The sequence below is a fragment of the Pseudochaenichthys georgianus genome, chromosome 13, assembly GCF_902827115.2.
Source record: "Pseudochaenichthys georgianus chromosome 13, fPseGeo1.2, whole genome shotgun sequence".
Lineage (NCBI taxonomy): Eukaryota > Metazoa > Chordata > Actinopteri > Perciformes > Channichthyidae > Pseudochaenichthys > Pseudochaenichthys georgianus.
Window position 1 is genome coordinate 31,494,781 of NC_047515.1, and position 17,477 is coordinate 31,512,257.

The following is a 17,477-nucleotide window of genomic DNA, read 5'->3' on the forward strand; positions in this document are numbered from 1 at the left end:
GACATTGCCATTTGTAATAAATGATGGAGCAGGGTCAGCGTCTGGAGGTTTCAAAATAGATTGCTGTTGCTCTTTTTATCGTCTGAGTGGCTTGAGTTGGACTGTAAAACTGTTTTACTGTAAGTTGACAAATTAAATGAATTGGGGAAAAAAGTGTCCTTAATAAATGTACATCAGGACACAAACCGACACAATCGAGACCTAAACATGCTTAAATGGAGGCACCCTGAATGCCCTATATTTATTGTGCATTCAACGACGTGATCTTAAGAAAGCATTATCTCATCACCTTCTGGCCGTGTGCACTTGTAAGAGTTATATACTACCAGCAGAGAATGTAGGGGGGGGAAATGGAGTACCAGCATCACAGTTTAATAACCGATAACGCATCTTTAAATAAAAGAGAATGTTTGTATCTTCATGCCAATATAACTGAATGAAAGTTCAACCGAGCAAATTGGCACTATCAAGCTATTCCATAACGCAATGCTTCCAAAATAATTCATCGGCAACTAGCATGGGTCGGACTGTGATTTCTGTTGTGTACACACCACAAGGAAGCAGCAATATTTCAGGGAAGCTTCAGTTATCCAGGGGAGGTTTGTGCTCATCTTCCATGTGACAATGTGTCTCCATGTGTGTCTTGTTCCCGAGTGGACAGGGGACTTTATTTTGCAGCAGGAAATAAGGCGTTTCAGCAAATCTAAAAAGTTCAAACGTGTATTTTGCTCTTTAGTGACTGCTGCCTTGTTTCTGAAACTACCAAAGAGCCACTATAGGAGCTGTCCCTGGTGCCGAGACCACTGAGGCTTAAAGACACCAACACTACATTCATATGTTTGTTTCTTACATGCATCTACCCTGACTGCTACAGCTAAACACATTTGTCAGACATTCCATTTAATCACACTCACTGAATGACCTTATTGGAACCCCCATCAGAATCTCTCTGAATCAAAATTCAGTGTAGTGATCAAGCCAACATCTATATCACGTTATGTCACTGAACGCACTATTGAGAACTGTGGATTATCTCCCTTTGGTAATGTTATACAACACAGTCTCTGAATAAAACATACATGTAAAGTATTTGTGCCAACACAGTATTGACTACCTGCTGCAGCTGCACACCAAACAAGGTGTGAGACAGCGGCGCCTGACTTTACTCTCCCAAACAAGCTCTGACCTCAAATCACTTAATCTGCAGCCATATCTCAATCGTCTGATTCAACGACCTCATTATAGCTGATTTGCATGCTGTGTCTATGGGGCTTCGTTGATGTTCATTTAGCGTCACTATAAAGCAATGCATTAACTGATATTATGGATGTGCAGCGTCCGGGCAAGCTGCCTCTCTCCAAGGAGAAATGAAATCCGGAGACAACAACAATGACTGGCGCAGAGCTGCATCCGTCAACTGCAGTAGGAGATCAGAGTCCATCATTTGCACCGAATCAAACACTCGTGCGATTATTTATTTTGTACAAGCGAATGGTGCAAAGCATGACAGAGACACCGTCTGAAATTAACCTTGTTACAGCATGCACGGATAAAAGCCAGGTTTCTGATCCCTCTCCGTCCAATTGGGATGTATCTCTGGAAATAACCTTAATATAATTCAAGGAGTCCCGATGTAACTGCAAGTGAGTCCCTCCATGGATACTGCAAGAACAATAATATCAAAGTGCGACTCTGAGCAGAATATTGAGTAGGGCAGGCGGGATAAGTGTGTGAAGAAACACGGTGGTCTTTTCATTACATTTCTGCAAAAATCGTAATCTTACCTTATTTGATTCTATGTCTCGCTGGCGTCCTCGACACGGTTTGGCAATTAGGTTGCAAGTTCCAACACGCAGAGAGAAGACACTGCCGATAACGTTTATTCCAATGTCAAACAGACCGGAGCTGTCTCTGTGCAGAGCTCCCTCCGTTTTCCAGTCACGCACACCTGAGCGTGTCTCCAAACACCTCGCGCCCCTCGCTCCTCCTCTCGTGCCTAAACCCATCTCCACACACCCCCATCCAATCGCACCTATCTGCGAGCTTTATTTCGCCTCTCATCCACTCCTTTCCAGCTCTCCATCTTTATAACCTCCAGTCCATCTCCATTTCATTTCCCCCTTTAGTCTAACTGGAAGAAGTACTCAGATCTTTAAGTAAAAGTACAAGTAGCAAAGTGCAGGAATACTCTGTAACAAGTAAAGGTTACTCAAGTACCAAAAGCGAAAGTACTCATTATGTTCATTACTCATTATTGATACAAAGTGTTATCAAAGCTGGTAAAGGTGCAGCTAGTTTTAGTTACCTTACCCTGCAGGGTAGCTTGTACATTTACACCAGGTGTAACTAAAGTCTTGATTGTATTTCACACCATTAATCAAAAATATGCAAAGTAACCAAAGTTATTAGATACATGTAGTGGAGTAAAACAAAGTCGAAGTAAAAAGTAGCAAACAATTTAAAGCCCTAAGTAAAGTACAAGTACCTCAAAATTGTACTTAAGAAAATTACTTAGCTTACGCCACTTAATTTCACTCAAACACCAACCTTTTCATTTGGCCTCCTCTCCTCTTATCTTGTATGTCCCTTGGGTCTCTCAGCTTGTTTTTGAACATTTCTTTCACCTCATCTATCTTGCTTATCCTCCTGTTCTTCATCTTGTCTTTCTACCTGATGAGGCGCCGAGGAGTGAGGACAAACAAAAAAACTGTGTTCCTAAAATTGGACAAGCTAGCAGCTGGTTTGCACTGACTAATTGCTAACAACATGACTGTTTTGCTAGCTAGGCGAATTGCTTTCTAAAACTGTTTCTTCGTCAAGTTGTGATTCCCATTTTCCGAGATATCCAGTTTTCTGCCACCTACGCACCAAAAAAGTCGTCTTCTGTGGTGCATAAACTCAACCCACACTACTACAAACCGACATTACACACCACCGAAAAGAGCGAAGTATGTGTACAGACAGAACACCTGTGACCTGCGTGATTCGCCAATCAGAGCTGACTTCCGGTTTGTTGTCACTTTCTCTCTGTTCCAAAAGTGTCCTACGTTTAAATGTGACTTATTGACATGAACACAGCCCCTACCAATAATTAAGAATAGGCCTACTTTGCATAAAACGAATGTGCTGTTCAAAGAGATTATGATTTTTTTTAAACGATTGTCTAGATAGGCTTTAAAAGCACAGTGTAATTAAAATATAGCCTATGACTACAGATTTCCTAATCATAAAACCACACATTTTGTAATACAATAAACTGCAGTGCACATCACATTATACACACACCATACACAAATATGCATAGCCTACTAGTAATTTAGCCTAGCTAAAATGGGAACAGGTCTGATTTGCATTAATTGATTTCACTTGCCAATGTTTAAACATTGATATCCCTAAATGGTGAAAGTGGAATGTCCAAATAAAGATTTACATTTTGTTTTACAGTTACCATCCACCAATATAGTCACTCTGTTGACTTACTGTTTTGTCTTTGGATATATTTGGAAAGAGGTTGGAGGGCTATAGGCTACTGTTGATAGCCAACATTTGAAAACTCATTTGGAAAAAAAACGAGTAGGCTAAAGCTCTCAAAGCTAAGTAGATTGTAGCTTTCAGTATCTCTTTTTGTATTTCCCTTGTGTGCACCCATCTGAGTCAATGGTACTTTTGACTTGTAATGTAAAGCCTGGACTCACACACACACCTTTAATTAAATGGTACTGATCAAAGAAATGGACGCAGGGCCTAGTAGGCGATCAGTGGTTCTTCTAATAGCCTCCTGTGTAGAATGAAGCTGGACCTTCTCTCTCCCCTCGGATCACACACACATCAGAGGTGACGCTGTAAACTGGGATAACGACGCACTGGAGGAGATCGATAACATTTGAAGTTTTTATGGCAGTCACAGAAGAGCCATTAACCTATACAGCTTCGATTGGCGCCAACCTTAAAGACCCACAGAGATCAAATCATTAAAAAATCAAAAAAATCAATAGGAATCTAATGGAAATATCCTGCCCCCCTGCAAATGTCTCCAGCCATAATAACACTGACTGCAAGCAAAGACTGTCTCAGGTTTTGTATGAAAATATACTTATTTGTGTACCCTATTTTAAAGGGCATGGCAACTTTTTATGAAGATAACTTTTCCTTTAAAAAACACTGAATTTATGTTTTTTTTACTGGAAGCAATATTTAGAAATGTATGTTGCTTTATGACTGAACAATATTCCCTTAGAAAACAAATAATATATAACTACTTTGTTTTATCATATCCATGCATCTAATGTTAGCCTACATAAATATTGCAGTATTTGTATAGGGTTTAAACAAACAAAAATTACAAGTCGATATTTCATGATCACTCTTTGATGCAACTGGCTATAAAATACATCTTACTTCTCCTATGCCATAACACGTAAAGGGGAGCTATCTGAGGAAGTGTCTGACTCGATTACGAATCCCAGACATGAACTTGTGTGTTTTAGGAGAAATAAATCTTTACTCGATCATGCAATTATATAAAGTCCCATCCACAAGTGCAAAACAAGAGAAGTTACATACCTTTGCATGCAGGACAGGTGAATGCTCCTGGAGAAACACAGCATCCCTTCACGCGTGCATCAGCGCATCATGCTGTCTGTGGGTAATCTACGTTTTCACTATGGCAACAAATGAACCCCCCTCTCTCTCTTTCTCTCTCCTCCGCTCCAATGAGGAGGCTCCGTTCGCGTCACAGGTCATCCTCTCTCTCTCTCTCTCTCTATTTCTCTCTATTTCTCTCTCTCTTTCTCTCTCTGTCTCTATGTCTCTCTCTCTCTCTCTCTCCCTCTCGTTCTCTCGCTCGCTCTGTATCACACCTACCTCCAAGATACCATCTGGATGGAAACTGATAGAGAGTAGCCTGGGAGGAAGGAAGATCGAGAGAGAGAGAGAGAGAGAGAGAGAGAGAGAGAGAGAGAGAGAGAGAGAGAGAGAGAGAGAGAGAGAGAGAGACAGGGTTGGGATAGAAAAAATGGTTTTAAAGCTTGGCTATGACAAGGCTTGGATTAATTCGCCAGCCAAATGCATTTAGGATTAGCAGACCATTAAAAGAGCATTGCCATAGGCCCCCACACGCACGCACGCGCACGCACGCACACACACACACACACACACACACACACACACACACACACACACACACACACTGGACGGGGCTTTAGCTGATGCAGTGATAGCCTTACTAACCCTGACCTTTATCTCTCTCACTCTCTCTCTATCCCTGATCTAACTGGCCAATGTACTGGTGCATGTGCTTATAGACGACATAAAAAATAGCTCTCTGTCTCTATCTAATTTTTTCGCTTGTGTGTCTGGCTATACATATTGTGTGTCAACATGGTAGTCCTTATCTTTTAAGTTGTCACGAGCCATTACAAAACTATGAAACACCCAAGGCTCAATTACCAGTATGCAAAGCTTGCAACTGCCACAGGATACGGACACTCAGGAGCCCAAAAGACCCCATGACTTTGTTACAATTTTGTAATTTCATTAGGGCAGTAAGACAACTAGCCGACAGCATTTTTATCTCTTTTTTTTCTTAAGGTCTGTTCAAGGGTGAAGTTGAGCTGATAATAAGATAAACCTTTATAAACAGAAAATGTGTTTATATTTTTTATTTGAATCAAACTAAATCTGAGAAAATGTGGGTTTCTCAGTGGCTTTACACGGTCCTACAAATACCAAAAGTAAAAAGACTAGTTGCCTCCAATTTAATGAACATTACATTCTGATTGAAGAGCTGGATCCCCTCAAAGGGCCAGACTGTGTAATCAAACAGAAAATAAACCTAATGAAATGTTCCAGCAGCTGGCCAAATATCAGCAGGTCACACAATCAATCGAACAGCGAACAAAATGGTACCTATCAGTTACAATAAATCAGACAAGTTACCTGACAATTCCACAATGCAGTAATTGAGCTAACAGTTGAAGTTTCACAGAATGTTAAACTGGCAACGTACCCGCTTTGGACAGTGTCGAATTTAACTATTTAAATATGTAAATGTATTCATAGCTTCCATTTATATATCCATATAACTTACACTTGTCTTTAATTGCTTCTCATACATTTCACAATCAGGCAGCTAACACGAACACCACATTGATTTTTCATTGATCTAGATTATGTGATGTATTTACCATTGACCACCTGAACACAAATATGATGCACACAACAAGGTCTGCGATCAATTGAATGCACCATTAAACGATTGACTGGACGGCAGTGAATTATAGGAAACCGATTGCTGCAATTTCTCACTGGAGGTGTTGAAAATAAATTCTGCCATTTTTTTTAATGGGATATCTTTGTTGTTGCAATATGACACAATTAGAGGTAAAATGCAGAATTTGGAAGATAATCCTTATTCTGAAATTAACACTGAGAAATAGATGGATGTTAGGTAAATTGTCTGTCCGAGTAGCTGCCTCAAATGGGTTACATTACATTACATTGCCATGGAAATGTGATGGATCCTTGCACACACAGAATTTAGTAGATCAGTCACACAGAAATCAACAATGCTTAGAGACTCCGACACAGGACATTTTTGTCAGCTGTCACATAGAGTCCTTGTTTTTTAAACCGAGCTGTTTAGCACATATGAAATGCCAACCCTTCACTGCTGTAATAAAAGGAAATCAAGCAGAAACCAATGGATCAGCTCAATTTGACTCATTAGATTCCAGTCTCTTTCACACATTCAGAAACAAATTCAACTCCTACTTGCAAAGAATGACACCTGAAATGTGATTGATGCACATTTGGATCCATAAGCAAACCCATACTGAAACATGTGACAGAGTAGATTTCAAATCCCAGTGAATTGAATTGGAAAGGGTGAGAAATGAAAATGATCCATTTACCACACTGCATGTGCGTAATATGACACTGACACTGTTAGGCCAAATGTGTGGGCTACAGTGGAGTGCATCACAGTGACAGCTCCCCTGGTTCGAAGGAAATAAGATTTCAGAACACCCTATACTTTTATGTATGACTGTAATGTAATGTGTGAGTGTACAGCACAGGCATCTAAACATCCATAGGGGTAAAATTCTCTTTTTAACACACTCCTCCGCAAATCACAAGCACAACAGAGTCAGTGTCACAGTCGGCAAATCAATTATTCAATGGCATTTCAAAATAACATTGGTTTCCCATGGTTGCCATAGACACATAGCTGATTTACAGGGTTGTCACTTGTCTGAGATATTCAAAGTAGGACACAAAAAAAACTGCAATCACATAATGCTAACGGAGAAATATGTCTGTCAGTTATGAAACATTCACTCTCATGTAATGTGATTCCTGCTTCATTGAAGAAGTGCATATTGGGGTTTTAATGTAACTGAAGGATTTTCTTCTATCACATCTTCCAATGTCACTCTTTTGTTTTAAAGGAACTAAACAATACAACTGTGATATGTATTAAACCTTCACCTCTTATATTTAATTCCTAATACGCCTGATCATCTTGATTGTTTTGCTTGTGTTATCATAAGGCATTTATGCTTCCTTAAGATGCTTGATACATCTCAATACTGTACATGTTTAACACGTTCACCAGTTTGATGAAACAATGTCACAATGCCAACCCTTTTTATGTGACACTTTGACACCTGTTTTACCATAATGCAACTTGACTGCAAAGAGTTTGAAACTAGCTGAAAACCGCTGTAATCAAGTGAATAATCTTACCTCATCAGCATATACCTAATCATAAAAAGCCATTCAAAAGACTTGAATTTCCTTTAAAATATAAGCCGAGAACATATTTGCATTCAGCAGGATTTGTGATATAACTTAACACTGTATTGGTTGTTATTTATCACATTTTTAGGATGTGATAGGATGAATCACACTTTCGAAAAGAAGGTTATGTCCCCGGATGTTCTGGCAGTCTTTTACGGATTCTGGGTGCATACAAAACAAACTAGAGGAAGCCTCAATGTCTGTGTAAACTTCCAGCAGAGGATGACAAGCTGTCACAGTGTCTCTGACAACCAAGATAACCTGGAAACAGGGACAGCACACAAACGTTGGATGCTGCAGCACCACAATATTCAAAAAGGAACATCACCAAAAATGTAGGAAAAAACTTATAAACCAAAAGATATTCAGTTAACTGTCACAGAAAATTCACACTTGAGAAATTGAAAGAAGGGACATCATTATTGTTGAATATAGATTTTCTGTTGATCAATTAATCTTATCTGTAGATCTATCTTTCTCACTCTGTCAAGATGCAGATGAGGAGCATGAGGTCACAGGTCAGCAATAACACACACACACACACACACACACACACACACACACACACACACACACACACACACACACACACACACACACACACACTTATCTCCTTTCATCACTCTTGAGCTGTGAACTGCTGTGATGAAAGGAGCCCATTACCTGTGAAACGGTGTGAGAACAACACCATTTGGGTGGGCTACAGACAGTTCCACCTGTTTCAATACATTTGACTGATAGCAATGTTTTAATATTCTTGCAAAGAAACAATGTATCTCCTTTGGGAATAAGGTGCAAATTAAGTTTCTTCCTTTTAGTAGACATTTTGAAAGATGTGTCTAACATGTGGGTGGATTTTGAATAAATACGCTTTCTGAACTGAAAGAAGGTCACATAACCATTAGACATACTGCAAGCTGGTCAAATCACCAGTGGTCTCCCTTTAATGCTGTCTCATTACGAAAAGGAAACAATAACAATGCTATGACAGGTCCCTGTGGGGTTCCTCTGTTTCAGGCAATAAACCAATAAATGGGTCATGCTGCCCTCTTGTGTCTGGATGGGATAAAATATAAAGATATGTATGAGAAATGTTGATGTCACATGGTTGTTGAAACATGCAGGAATAACTTGAGTGAGTGAGCTGCTGTTACTGGAGAGCTTTAAAGAAAGTGGAATTCTCAGTAAGTTCAAAGAAACAGCTCTCTCTCACACACACACACACACACACACACACACACACACACACTCACTCTCACTCACTCACTCACACACGCACACACACGCACGCGCACACACACACACACACACACACACACACACACACACACACACACACACACAGACACACACACACACACACACACACACACAGACACACACACACACACACACACACACACACACACAGTCTCTCTCTCAGCAGCCCTGCGGTCAGGTTTATCCTGTGATGGTCACTCATATGCGCTCCGCTGCGCTCCTGCAGCGGATAAGCTGCACCCCGTGCCTGGCTCCGGCAGCATGTGACCGGCTTGTGATCCTGAGGATTGCGCAGATGACTTTATGCTCTGGGCCTGACTGTACTAGTCTGCGGAATGTTGCAAAGCATATGGTGGAGAACAATCTCTCTCACTCTCGTTTTCTTTCCACATACATTCTTGTATTGTGCGGATGACCGTCACGCTGTACCATTATGAGGACATGTTGATGTATTTTATTGTAGGCTACAATGTTTTTTAAGCACCTGTAACTTTGTTTAATGCTAAATTTGCTACATGTTTATTGAATATATTATAATTAATTATTCAAACCATATTTACTACCTATGCCACCATGATCAAATGCTTTTTGTTATCACAATACAGCCTTAACTAGGCTACTTCCAGAAAACTAATGTATTCCCATTATTATGTATTACATCAATGAAACACAAGGACAGGATATTCTGCTGCAGTTTCAATATTTGTACTACAAATACATATGGTTATCAATACTGGTATTTCTTTTTTTACACTTTGGATTTGATAGGTTATCGTTTATTACCATGATATTGTAACCATAATGCAATCAACTGATACAAATATTGACACAGTTTGCATATACAGTATAACTTAGCATCCTTCAACCTAAACTCTGTTATCGTCTTTGTGTGTCTGTGTATTTACGGAAGAACACCGAAAATAATGGCCTGTAATGAACTGCGAACAAAGGAAATGCACTTTGAAGAAGCAGAACAACATTTTTGTAATTAACACAAAGAAAAACTCTTCTCACTTTCTCACACATTAATTGAAATTAAATGGATTACAGCACCAACTTTCATCATCATAGGAAAAATACCACTGGGAAGAGCACTCAACTGTGTACTTTTTTCTCAAACATAGATTTTTGTTACGCAACAGTGATAAAAAAAAGTGTTTGATGGTTTGTATTCTTTATTAAACATGTCTGCCTTTCTGTAGTGGAAAAGGAGAAAACTGCCACAGCTTTTCACATTTATGTGGCATGAAAAGAGTTTGTAACTTACTTTAGATTGTTACATCTGAAGTAAATAAGGTCAGTTATGTGAACTTAATCTTACACACAAGCTACAAAGGCTTTATGGAAGTATTGAATATGAAATGATCAAGTTATTTCAAGTTATTTCAAGTGTTGCATATGTTGTTCATTTTTTGTTTGTTGGACGACTTTAGTTAGACTAATATTACCCCTCTACATTTTTCCAATGGGTTTTTTGGCACCAAAGCTGCAACAAATTGTTTAAAGTTTAGCTTTTCAGGCCTTTATTTGTAATACTATTGTTGTTTTGTATACAGAAACAAGCACTGTGCCTATTATTTTAAGTTTTGAGCTCATCATGTTTGCTTAACCTTTAGGATGTACATGGCCTCACAAGGGTACATCTCAATGGTTATGTATTTTCTGTCATTATTGTTGAGATAGTTGAAGGTGATGATTAGCCGAAGATAAGTAGCCTATATGTCTTAAGATAGCAGTAACTTTATATGTCTAACTTACTCAGGATGTTTTTTTACTGTATTTGAATTTAGACATAATGGGGAAGCCATATTGAGCAGAACTCCTGCATTACTTTATACCCAGGAACAACTAACCTAAAGTCTGGCCCTACTGAAAACGGGCACAGCTTAAGGTCACTGTGGCACGATACCTAATTCTCATTAATGTTCTGTGGAATTTAACATTTAAATCTTCTTATATTCTTTTAGTCTTTCATCCCTGGCTTTTTCCCATTTTAAATGCAAACTGGATAAATTCCGGGCCAACATTTGTTAAGGGGGGGGCACACACACTCTCTCTCTCTCTCTGCCTGGGGTAAAGTAAGGCAGGTCAGCTGGTCTCAAGATAACATTTAGGATTCAGGATTATTATCCTGAGCATGTGATGGTGTGTGAGGGTTTGTGTGTGTGCCTTTCTGAGTGTGTGAGATCACAATGAGATCACACACTTTGTCAAAGGACAGCCCCTAAAACGGCTCAATGATTAGGGAGAGAACAGGAGACTGCTGGCTGGGTTTAACAGAGTGAGAGGTGGAAGGAGGTTTGGTGGAGGGTTAGATAGTGGCATAGAGGGGAAGCAAGTTTCAGAAATCTCCAAGCTACAACCTTTGAGAAGTAAGTCTTAGTGATTGTATAAATACAGGTAACAGCAATCCTGTATTTCTCTGCTTGTACGCTAACTAGATGTAACTTTCTGGCAGGGAACGTACTCCTCTGTGCTGCTTTTGAGTCTAACCATTTCAGCTGCAGTCTGTGAAGGCATCAGGCTTTAATTTGAGCATCTTCTTAGCAGGACTTTACATTCCCACTGTAGTTAAGACTGGAGCTCCTCTGACTTTTCATCATGAAGAACTTGTACGTATCTGTAGTTCTGCTGCAGCTCATTGGGACTTGTTTATGCCAATACCCTCGCCCATGTGCCAACTCAGAAGGCCTACGGACCAAAGAGTGTTGCCCTGTGTGGGACGGGGATGGCTCACAATGCGGTGCTATGTCAGGACGTGGTTTCTGCACCGAGGTCGAGGTCTCCGATGAGCCCCATGGGCCCCAGTACCCCCACAGTGGGATTGACGACAGAGAGCGATGGCCTTTAGCTTTCTTTAACCGGACTTGTCGTTGTGCTGGAAACTATGGAGGTTATAACTGTGGTGAATGCAGGTTTGGTTACTGGGGTTCAAACTGTGCTGAGTACAGGGAGTCAGTGCGCAGGAACATCCTGACCATGTCACCTGCAGAGCAACAGAAGTTCACCTCTTATCTGAACCTGGCAAAGAACACCATCAACGCTGACTATGTGATCTCAACGGCAACAAGAGCAGAGATGGGGGAAAACGGTGAGAACCCCCTGTTCTCTGACATCAACTCCTATGATCTCTTTGTCTGGATGCACTACTACGTGTCCCGGGACGCCTTCTTGGGAGGGCCAGGGAACGTGTGGAGAGATATTGACTTTGCCCATGAATCTGCTGCATTCTTGCCATGGCACCGAGTCTTCCTGCTCCACTGGGAGAATGAGATAAGAAAGCTGACTGGAGATTTTAACTTCACTATCCCATACTGGGACTGGAGGGATGCCCAGACCTGTGAGGTATGCACTGACGCTCTGATGGGGGGACGCAGCCCCCTCAATCCCAACCTCATCAGCCCCGCTTCAGTCTTCTCCTCATGGAAGGTGAGAAAATAAATGCTATTTCTCTGAATCTCATTGTGAGTGTGACTGTGAGTGAAAACTGCATGTTTAACTTTGTGTTGATCTATTAGCAAATCTTTCTTATCCATTATTGGGAAACAAAAGATTCCTTTCTCCAGGAAACAAACAAAGGCTTGTTTTCCCCTATTGCACTACGCAGGTTTACTTCTAAAGCTGGTTTAGCCTCTTAATCCAAGAAATGTGTGATTTGGTTTGAAACATTACATTACATTACATTGCATTTAGCTGACGATTTTATCCAAAGCGACTTACAATAAGTGCGTTCGACCAACAAAATACAAATTTGAAGAAAACAGAATCATATAAGTACATCAGGTTTCATAGAGCTAAAACATTTCAAGTGCTACTCAACTGGCTTTAGATAAGCCAGTCCTTTATTAGTATATAAGTGCTTTGTCAATAATTCTATCGCTCGAAGTGGAGTCGAAAGAGATGAGTTTTCAGTCTCCCCCGGAAGGTGTGTAAGCTTTCTGCTGTCCTGATTTCAATGGGGAGCTCATTCCACCATTTTGTAGCCAGGATAGCAAACCCACGTGTTTTTGCTGATGGGAACTTGGGTCCCCCTCGCAGTGCGGGTGCAGAGAGCTGTTTGGCTGATGCAGAGCGGAGTGCACGTGCTGGGGTGTACAATTTAACCATGTCCTGGATGTAGGAAGGGCCAGATCCATTCGCAGCATGGTAAGCAAGTACCATTGTCTTGAAGTGGATTCGAGCAGTTACGAGAAGCCAGTGAAGGGAGCGGAGGAGCAGCGTGGTGTGGGAGAATTTAGGAAGTTTGAAGACCAGACGAGCCGCTGCATTCTGGATTAGCTGCAGAGGTCGGATGGCACATGCAGGTAGACCAGCCAGGAGGGAGTTGCAGTAGTCTAGGCGTGAGATGACGAGAGCCTGGGCCAGAACCTGCATCTCTTTCTGGGTCAGGTGGGGACGTATCCTCCTAATGTTGTAAAGCGTGTATCTGCAGCAGCGGGTTGTAGCAGCAATGTTTGCAGTGAAGGACAGTTTGTTATCTAGGGTCACACCCAGATTCCTTGCAGTCTGAGTCGGGGAAACAATAGAGGTGCCGATGTTGATTGTTAGGTCAAGAGTGGGACAATCTTTTCCCGGAAGGAAAAGCAGTTCAGTCTTGTCAAGGTTGAGCTTGAGGTGATGAGCAGACATCCACTGAGAGATGTCAGCTAAACAAGCAGAGATGCGTGCGACGACCTGGGTCTCTGAGCAGGGAAAGGACAGAATTAATTGGGTGTCGTCAGCGTAGCAGTGGTATGAAAAACCATGCGGGCTAATGACTGATCCGAGCAAGTTTGTGTACAGGGAGAAGAGGAGGGGACCAAGAACAGAGCCCTGAGGGACCCCTGTAGTTAATTCACAAGGGTCGGACTCGGACCCTCTCCAAGTTATCCTATAGGTACGGCCTTTGAGGTATGAGGTGAGGAGGGAAAGTGCAGAGCCTGAAACTCCAAGTTCTTGGAGAGTGCAAAGGAGGATCTGATGGTTCACCGTGTCGAATGCAGCAGACAGGTCCAGAAGGATGATAACAGAGGAGAGGGAGGCTGCTTTAGCAGTGTGCAGTTCCTCAGAGACAGCAAGGAGGGCAGTTTCTGTTGAGTGACCTGCCATGAAACCAGACTGGTACGGATCCAGAAGGTTGTTCTGATGGAGATCACAGGAGAGTTGTTTAAAGACAGCGCGTTGAAGTGTTTTAGACAGGAACTGGAGGAGAGAGACAGGCCTGTAGTTTATAATGAAACCTGCCATTTCTTTTTTTTAAGAATTGCCCTCAAGGGATTCATTCAACATAACAGATCAGAGGGGAAATCCTACTTCAGAGGCTGTAGACCACAGGAAAAATATAAAAGATAGCGTCTTCTCAGTTATTGAGAGAAGTCTGTCCAGAAACTTGCAATAGTTTGTATGTTCTGCATTTTGATATTTGGGGTAGAGCCTCAGGAAGGTCTATGACCCTTAAACCTAAGTAACTTACAAAATTGTGTGTGTGTGTGTGTGTGTGTGTGTGTGTGTGTGTGTGTGTGTGTGTGTGTGTGTGTGTGTGTGTGTGTGTGTGTGTGTGTGTGTGTGTGTGTGTGTGTGTGTGTGTGTGTGTGTGTGTGTGTGTGTGTGTGTGTGTGTGTGTGTGTGTGTGTGTGTGTGTGTGTGTGTGTGTGTGTGTGTGTGTGTGTGTGTGTGTGTGTGTAGGTGGTCTGCACCAATCCCGAGGAGTACAACAGCAGAGAGGCCTTGTGTAACGCCACAGGGGAGGGTCCACTGCTGCGCAACCCTGGCAACCATGACCGCAACCGCGTGCAGAGACTCCCCACAACAGCTGATGTGGATTTCACTGTGGGCCTCTCGGAGTACGAGTCGGGATCCATGGACAGATTCGCCAATGGGAGCTTTAGAAACGTCATAGAGGGTAGGGGTGTTAGACACACACACATACTGTGCACGTTATTATAATTCTTAACAATTAAAGCTGAATCCAATCCTTGGTCTAATCTGTCCAATCAAGTGGAAGACTATGTATGCAGTTATTTCCTGCAAGGGTAGACAATTACATGTCTGTCTGCATCAAAGAATAACAAGAACAAATAGTGATGTGGAAAACTTCCCAGATAACATGATCATGACCATGATCCGGGCTTTTTACAATGGAACATCATTTTATTTTAATTACATTGCATTACATGTTACTTGTTAGACACTTTTATCCAAAGCGACTTACATTCTCAATACTGTGGGCAATCCCCACAGGAGCAATTTGGGGTGAAGTGTCTTTCCCAGGGACACAACGACATGCTGACTGCAGTGGGGTTTGAGCCTGTGCTCCCTTGATCCGAACACCAAGACATTAGTCCACTGCGCCACACGCCTCCCTTGATCCTAATAAAGAGTAAAGAGTCTGAGGACACGTAAAATACCAAGCCATAGCAATCAACAAATGATTCACGTTTTCTTGTCCACAAATAGATGTGACTGTTAAAACGTCATATATAACTTTTAAGTGACTTTTGACATTCCTGCAACACTGTCTTTAGTAGAAATATGGGGCTTGTCTACACTGTGACTGATGATCACACTACTCACATGCCTGAGGCATGTAAACATGTGTCTCTTTGATTCTCTTCTCCTATATACATGTTTTTACTTTTCTTTCCTCTCGCAGGCTTTGCCAGTCCGACGTCAGGTATGGCAGCTGCAGGCCAGAGCACCATGCACAACGCCCTGCATGTCTTCATGAACGGCTCCATGTCCTCAGTGCAGGGCTCAGCCAACGACCCTGTATTCCTGCTGCACCATGCTTTCATTGACAGGTACAATGAAGTCTATTAATACACACAGGAAGATAGAATCCTTTATGGTTACAGCATCACTTAGTGCAGCGTATACCCAATTGTGTTTGTAAAGATGAACAAAGAGAAAATAAGTTAAGAGGCAAAAAAAAAGTAAGAAGTATTAAGTCAAGTGGGGCTCGAGGGACAGAGTAGTATATTATGGAAATAATGACTCTCTGTTCCTTCCCTCTCTTCTCCAGCATCTTTGAGCGCTGGCTCAGAACCCACCAGCCTCTCCGGACCCACTACCCACGATCCAATGCCCCCATCGGCCACAATGACGGTTACTACATGGTGCCCTTCTTGCCTCTGTACAGAAATGGAGACTACTTCCTGTCCGATAAGGCTCTAGGATTTGAGTATGCCTACCTGTTGGACCCTGGTGAGTATAGAACAACAAAACAAAGCCAATAAAAAAGTGTTTATACAACATTTCCTAAACGTCAAACTTTTTTATCCTCTACAGGCCAGAGGTTTGTTCAGGAGTATCTGACGCCATACCTGGAGCAGGCCCAGCAAATCTGGCAATGGCTTCTGGGAGCCGGGATCCTCGGGGCGCTGATCGCTGCAATTTTCGCCGCGGTGCTTATTGTTGCAAGAAGGAAGTGGAAGCGTAACCAGAGGAGGAAGAGGGTGCCGAGCTTTGGAGAGAGACAGCCATTACTGCAGAGCAGCTCAGAGGAAGGCTCATCTTCATACCAGACTAATCTGTAACACACACTGATACTGTACACACACACACACACATTAACTATTAGGGACTGCTTTTTCATGATGCAAGTAAACAAGATAAACCCAGGTGCAAGGTAAAATGTGTAATTGAGCTCTAGAAAAGAATCCACTGAAATTTTAAACGGTATCTTGTTTGACTTTGAGATAATTACTGCTAAAACTATAGCGATACAGTGCAGGTGAAGTTAATTGAATTGTGATTAAAAAAACCTTATCTTAACGTTTTCAATGGATTTTAGCGTTTCATATATATTTTTGGTATTAAGGTGAACTAACCTTTTGAAGTAAGGGGCCATTTAAATCAAGATCGTGGATAAGAATCAGGTACCCAACATCTGAAAGATAACCCAAAAGGTTTATACATCCAGCAGATATTTTTGGGATATATTTTTACCTCACACAGAGCCAATTGTTCTTCAATTATAAAATGCAATCAGTCTTTTGTCATGTTTTCATGAACATGCAAGTATTTTTTATAGTTCACTACAGTATTTTCTTGTATTTGTACAGTGACTTGTGTCAGCTTTCCTTTGAGTACATTTACTGAAAGGATTTATCTCAATGCTGCAGGTCTCCCTTGAAAAAGAGATCTATGATCTCAATGGGACCAATCTCGTTAAATAAAGGTTTGAAATGAAATGAATGAAAGTCTCCCACATCTCTCTTGTGTGTTACCGCTGGTGCTAAAGGACCACAGCAGTGTGCTATGAGAAGAGACTGTGATCGTTCAGAGCAAAAGAGAAGTAAGAGGCATCATGATAACAAATCATGAGTTTGTGTACTATATGCTGCATTAAAATTGAACAACAAGATCCGGTTTTCTTTGCAATTTTGTTGTCATCATGTCACATCAAATTCATATTTGATGGCTATTTTTAAATGAAC

At 41.4% G+C, this 17,477-nt stretch overlaps 2 protein-coding genes across 5 annotated transcripts in view; one reads left to right on the plus strand and one right to left on the minus strand.

Annotated features, from left to right (window-relative positions):
- grm5b (glutamate receptor, metabotropic 5b) overlaps positions 1–4,652 on the minus strand; it is a 109,914-nt gene extending 105,262 nt beyond the window's left edge. The window contains exon 1 of one of the 4 annotated variants that reach the window (XM_034098039.2): positions 4,564–4,652. The gene's annotated coding sequence lies outside the window, so the exon portion shown is untranslated. Of the gene's footprint in view, positions 1–1,784; positions 1,916–4,563 lie in introns of those variants that run through there. The other 3 variants (XM_034098038.2, XM_034098037.2, XM_034098040.2) reach the window with 3 other exon arrangements.
- Positions 4,653–11,564: 6,912 nt separating this feature from the next.
- Positions 11,565–17,238, plus strand: tyr (tyrosinase). Its single transcript, XM_034098041.2, has 5 exons — positions 11,565–12,489; positions 14,725–14,941; positions 15,692–15,839; positions 16,061–16,242; positions 16,327–17,238. The coding sequence occupies exons 1-5, from the start codon at positions 11,662–11,664 to the stop codon at positions 16,572–16,574; spliced, it is 1,623 nt and encodes a 540-aa protein (XP_033953932.1). The 5' UTR covers positions 11,565–11,661; the 3' UTR covers positions 16,575–17,238.
- Positions 17,239–17,477: the final 239 nt, after the last annotated feature.